At 40.5% G+C, this 6437-nt stretch overlaps 1 protein-coding gene across 1 annotated transcript in view; it reads right to left on the minus strand.

Annotated features, from left to right (window-relative positions):
- LOC107561601 (Down syndrome cell adhesion molecule homolog) overlaps nucleotides 1-6437 on the minus strand; it is a 63183-nt gene that overhangs the window by 17437 nt on the left and 39309 nt on the right. The window contains exons 16-23 of the mRNA XM_016246077.1: nucleotides 5969-6094; nucleotides 5217-5350; nucleotides 3901-4054; nucleotides 3609-3726; nucleotides 3282-3445; nucleotides 2761-2859; nucleotides 2327-2515; nucleotides 235-525 (exon numbers count right to left, since the gene is read on the minus strand). Coding sequence (XP_016101563.1) covers nucleotides 235-525; nucleotides 2327-2515; nucleotides 2761-2859; nucleotides 3282-3445; nucleotides 3609-3726; nucleotides 3901-4054; nucleotides 5217-5350; nucleotides 5969-6094 — 1275 coding nt within the window. The remainder of the gene's footprint in view (nucleotides 1-234; nucleotides 526-2326; nucleotides 2516-2760; nucleotides 2860-3281; nucleotides 3446-3608; nucleotides 3727-3900; nucleotides 4055-5216; nucleotides 5351-5968; nucleotides 6095-6437) is intronic.

Below are 6437 nucleotides of genomic sequence, written 5' to 3' on the forward strand. Positions count from 1 at the left end.
ATTCAACTTTTTGATCATCTTCCACTGTTTTATGCTGTTTATTGTTGATTTAGTGCTGGTCTGACTGGTAGATCAGCATCGCCATGCTGTTTTCCAGCAAAAAGTGCTGGTTAGACAATAAGGTCTGATCAAGGAGCTCTTGCTGGTTAAGTCATTTAAGCAAATGCTTCCAAACACTGAACTGAGACGACATTGATTTTGACCCTGTGTGGTAATATAAGACGTAGTACTCACTGCCATCCACATTTAGAGTGGCGAACAGAACCCTCTTCTCTGCTGTTCCTGCACTGTTGCCCACTCTCATCTGGAGCTCGTACCAGGTGGCCTCCTGTAGGTCGTAGAGAATGGGGTTTTTGGTGAGAGAATCTCGCTTCACCATGGTCCATTTCGTAGTGTCCACCGGTCGATATTCCAGTGTGAAGGAGTCGATCGGACAGCCGCCATTGTTCCAACCGATGAGGTTGAGCTCCACACGGGTAGAGTTGATACTTGAGAAAAGCTCATGATCTTTGGCGAATTGTGGCTCTGATAATGTGGAGAAGTGAGAGATAATGTAATCCTGAAGTTAGAGAAAATGGTCAAACTTCGATTGCAAATGGTGATTAAGAATAAAATATATGGGCTAAGTAGTTATTTAGCATGCAATTTTATTTAAAGTGACTTAGCAATCCAAGATCTATCCTATGAAACCAAAATAAGCTGTAGGACATTGGTGTGTCGGAAATTGGCCTGATACACTATTCTATACATTACTCCACTAATATAGCCCACTTTTAAGATTTAATAAAAATGAGTGAGCAAATTTGGACACTAATGGCGCTTTTCCACTGCATGATACGGCATGGTACGGCTCCGTACGGTTCACTTTTGGGGGGTTTTCCACTTGGTACAGTACCTGGTACTTTTTTTTAGTACCACTTCGGTTGGGGTTCCAAGTGAACCGTACCGTTACCAAAACGTGACGTGTAAACGCTGATCACGGATTGGCCGGAGAGAATCGTCACTACCTGCGTCACTGAATTTGCGACACAAAAGAACGGCTAGATTTAAATCAGCACAGCCAGCGAAGGATCGAACGCAACTGTTTTGAACGAGCGCACCTTTTTTTAAGAAGCAAAAAGTTTTGTCGTCTGTTGCGGAAGTACATATGTTCCTCTCGTTGATAGCAGAGGAGCGGATCCAGCGAGAGCTTGATGGGGCATCGCGGAATGAAACAGTTATTTTTAGGAGTTGCGGCAGTAGAGGCGGCGCAACTATAACGACATGTGAATAATCCCGCCCACTCTAAAGCGGTACTGAACTGCAGTGGAAATGCAAACCGTGCCGTGCCGTGCCGTACTGAGCCGTACCGAGCCGAGTCGTACCACACAGTGGAAAAGCACCATAAGTGTGCTGGAAGGTTTGCGCTTGCGCTTGCTGCTATAGTAGTCCGCTGACAACTAACGTATAAACTTAATTTAATAATCAAGTAAAAAGGAACTTACACCTGTATGGAAGTCATTCGGTGCAACACTCGAGTACATTGGTGGTACACTTGTTATTGCAGTGCATTATGGGACTGAATGAGTGGACCTGATAATGTCCACTATGGTTTCGGACACCACTACAAAATTGCTTTCCCCTCAAATAGTGCACTATATAAGGGTATAGGGGGATTTCGGACACAGCCCATGTCTTTTAGCTTTAACAACATATGTATGCTAGTCTACTCATAGGAATAAACTAAAAGCAGATACAGTATACACATTCAGGGAAAACAGACCAAAGGTAATATAATCCAGATGTAAATGTAATCCAGAATGAGAATGACCCTGCACACTATACTTAGCAAGTAGTAAATCATGGTTATGATTTCATGCTAATATCAAAGTATCACACTAACATGTTATTTCTATTTCATGTCATCTGACATGAAAGCAGACTACTGTTTACAAACATTTAATATGGAATAATGCCCATTTCATTTCACTATTTCACACAGTTTTTTTAATTATGTTCTCAGTGTTCTCAGATTTTGTTATTGGCCATTAATGAGAAAGGGACAAACATTTAGGATGGTCTCCCAATGTGTTTCAATATTACATATGTGAACACAGTAATGAAAACTGGTGGTTTTATTTCAAGACGGTTTTTATGCACCTTGCTCAAGGGCATAATAGCTCATAGCCTTCTTTGAATCAGCATTAGGTTACAATTCAGTTAGGCTACCATTCAGTTGTCAGTCATGTATTTTAGCCACTAGTGATCAGCATAATTAACTATAAATTATATATATATATATATATATATATATATACAGTATATATATAAAAATAAAACATTTTACCTTTCCCATGGGTTTTAGCCTCAATGATTTCACTGATGCGTCCAGGACCAACTGCATTTTGTGCAGTAAGAGTAAATTTGTACCAAGTACCGCACTTTAGCTTCTCTAGACGGTAAGACCGCTCACTGGGGCTGATGGAGAAACTGCCCCACTCTTCACTGTTATCCTCAGAGTACTGCAGAATGTAGCCTGAACAGAGAACACCACACCAATTTAAAATAAACCCCAAATGCCACACTTTGTTTATTCACTTTCATGGGCGCTGTAAATTGATAGAGCACCTACTACGCAAAGCTGACCTTCAAGTTTATTAAAAAATTACAGCGTGCAAAATAAACCATTTGACAGGTCTAGGTGGATAGTGTTCCATATTTGTTAAACAGTGGAGAATAAGTGGATGAATATATGGAAAATAGATATCAGTGCAGTCTAACCTCTGATGGAGCTTCCTCCATTGTCTCCAGGGATCCAGGACAGTGTGATGGAGGTGGTTGTGGTTTTGGTCACTGTGAGACGTGGTTGGTCCGGAGGTACTGAAACATTTTGAGAGTAAAGGTACAGTCACATTTACCATTGTTTGAAGAATTTTCATGAATGACATCCAGCCATATCATAGGAAAGATTTCCACATGCAGATTTTGCGTTAGGTTCAATTTGGTCATGCAGATTCAATGTGTTGCCCAACAGAAAGCTGCTTGGTTTATATGAGCTGTGCTTCATATTGTACAGTACATCACTACACTAATGACCTGTTTTGCTCATGCAATTTCAATAACGTGACCTGTGTGTTTATTGGTTATATCAAACTTCTTTTTCCTTTCTTTTTCACAGATTTGTTTTCATAAATTTCAGAAAAAAATTCAAGGCACAAACTGTGTCCTGCCAATGATTCAAAACAAAAAATGCTATTTGAATTTACAGAGAATATAATTTGATTGTCCAATGCCATACACACCTTGGACCTGAAGGTTTAGCATGATCTCATCTGAACCCCAGTTGTTGCTGGCAACACATCTGTAGTACCCAGAATCCTCTGCTTTGACAGTGCGAATAACAAAGCTGCCATTGCTGTGAGCGCTGCGACGTCCATCGATTGAAACCGGAGCAGGAGTACCATTACTGTAGGAAAACATCAGTTTCATAGCAAGTATGAGTCACAAGAACGAATTCATCAGGCATTTTCAGTTTCATGCACAGCACTTTCGGTTCTTTATAAACAAATTTTGACAAGCTTTACAAAATGACTACATTAAAATCTAAAGAATATAGTAATCAAACATACTTTCCCTTGAGCCACTTGATGGTTGGAGGAGGGTCTCCGACTGCTTTGCATGGAAGGACAATGTCCCTCATCCAGGGGGTGGTCACAGTACCACTGAACGTCAGGATTCGCGCAGGGGCTTAATAAACAAACAATGGCATGACATTGGTGAACAAACCTCTCATACAAACTCTTCTATGTCATATTGGTTCTGTTAATGGTACCATATGGCTGCATCCCAATTCACATACTTCTACTACACACTAAGAGTTACAGAGAGGGTGACTGATTGCCAGGTGCCATTCTTCCATACCTTTAGCTTGGGGCTCTACGGTGATAATTTCACTGGCATTCCCACGGCCAGCTGCAGTGACCGCCACAACCCAGATGCTGTACTGCCAGTTCTGATTCAAGTTGGTCAAACGACGAAAATAAACATCAGGTGCAGCCTCAAACTCACTGATCACCTGTAATGATACCCAATGAAAAGGTTTCATAAGAATAACATAAAATGATATTCGTTGGAAACCCTCTTCCATTGTTTTTACATTTAAGGCAGAGGTGTCCAATCCTGCTCCTGGAGGGCAACTTTCCTGCAGACTTTAGCTCCAACACACCTACCATGACGTTTTTCTAGTGACCCTGAAGACCTTGATTACCTGGTTCAGATGTGTTTAAATACGAAAAGAGGGAAACTCTGCTAGAAGGATTGGACACCCCTTATATAGGGCATTAACTTATCCAGAATGACTTACAAAAGTGCCGCAAAATGGAATACTGTACTGCTAACGGCATAACACTGAGCTGGGCAATTCTACACTCTAGATTCAAATAAATTAAAAAGGGACAAACCCAGCTATTGGGTTGTTTTGACCCAGCGGTTGGGTTCAAAACAACCCAATAGCTGGGTTTATCCCTTTTTAACCCAGTGCTGGGTTATATTTAACCCAGCATTTTTTTAGAGTGTTGCGTATCCTTGAGATACACTTTCCTGTAGAGTTTGGCTCTAACCCTAAGCAAAAACCTGGGACAAGCTAATCAAGATTTTCAGAATTATTGGAAAACTACAGACAGCTAGTTGTGTTTAATCAGGGTTGGAGCTAAACTCTGTAGGACCTTGAGGACCAGAGTTGCTCAGCCTTAGCATACTGTGATTTATACTCTACATTGCCTACTATTAAAAAATAAATAAATAAGAGGAAGAAGAAGAAGAACTAAGCATTAAGCAATAATACACATTGAAACTGCACTGGCAAATGCAGTAGGTCATTCAAGTATCCCAAACCCATAGACTGTTTTTAGAGTTATGAGTTACATAGTGAAATGTTCTTCTACTTTGTTTCTCAACCTTGTTCCTGGAGGCACACCAAACACTACACATTTCGAACTCCTCCTAAGTACACACCTGAATCGACTCGTCAGCTCATTAGTAGAGACTCCGAGACCAGAAATGGATAGGTCAGATAAGGGAAACATCCAACATGTGTACCTCCAGGAACAGGGTCAGGGAAGCACTGTCATAATTCCTTATAATTCTATTAAAATTGTGTTTGGTAAATTTGAATAATTAAGTTTGGGGCTGCCTTATGGAGCTGTGCAGAGTCACAGAGAGCCACAGATAAAGCTCACCGTGGGGTAAGGGTTGGAACAGAAGACGGTGTATTTCCGGATGATTCCGTTGAGTTTGAGTGGAGGAAGCCAGGAAACAAATACCACTGAGCTTGTGGAAGCAGCTGCCTTGACTCCAGCCGGAGGGCCAGGAACTGGTTTTAGCAGGAGAAATGACATAATTTGTTGAGGAGAAGCTCTAGAAAAGACACCTTGTATGCTACAAAGGAAGTAACCTAGCTGTTCTATTCTAACATAATGGAAAGTTGAGATGTGTGACTTTACACAATTTCCCAAAGACACCAATCACCTCTTCGTTTGGATTGGTTTTGTCACTGGGTTCAGATGTCTGTGCAATAAGCAAAGTCAACCTACAAATGACTTTCTTTTGGGGCGGAATATCCCACTAGACAACTCGAAACAGGTTGATTTTGGTCACTCCTGCTGATGGTTTTTACTGAAATCTCTTCTGTATAAGTTTTATAAGAGCAAGACCACAGTGGAGAATTGTAATGAAATTGTAATGAAATTGTGAAAACGACTTTAGTGTGAGAATGTGTATTTGTTTTATCAGGGTATGCTGTAGAAGGCATTTATCCATTTGCATTTTAAGTAAAAAAATTGTGTCATTTAGTAAAACTGCAGAAAACCCTGTGGTGGGTACAGAATCACCATGGATAACATGGTCAGCAGGGAATTGGGGCTGGTGAATGAAGCGTGGAGACAGGGGAGTCACCTAGCCATTATGTATGTGCAATCGGAATGAGTCTCACCATCCTCTTTGGTGCGTGTGTAGATCTGCTCACTACGGACTCCGTCTCCGGCTCGAGTGAAGGCCAGGACCTGGATACTGTAGTTGGTGTACTTCTCCAGCCGTTCCAACTCAGAAATGGGAACACCTTCATCCAAAAATAAATAAATAAATAAAAAATGCTTTGTAAGTATGCTGAGTGAGTGACAGTAAATCTAAATGTAGACAATTTGTCCAATAATTATTGTGTTTCTACTATAGGCTTACTGCCCACTGTTTCTTCACTTTCTGTCTCCTACAACAAGGCCACCATGCCCTCTGGTGGTCTGAGGCAGAAATGTAATTGAATTTATATTGTATGTCCCAAATGTATCACTTTATGATAATGTACAGTGCCTGACAGGTCTGTTTTTTAATGTACATTAGAAGAGAGATATATATATATATATATATATATATATATATATATATATATATATATATATATATAT

Source organism: Sinocyclocheilus grahami, unplaced genomic scaffold (assembly GCF_001515645.1).
Source record: "Sinocyclocheilus grahami isolate Dianchi unplaced genomic scaffold, SAMN03320097.WGS_v1.1 scaffold783.1, whole genome shotgun sequence".
In the NCBI taxonomy this organism is placed as follows: domain Eukaryota; kingdom Metazoa; phylum Chordata; class Actinopteri; order Cypriniformes; family Cyprinidae; genus Sinocyclocheilus; species Sinocyclocheilus grahami.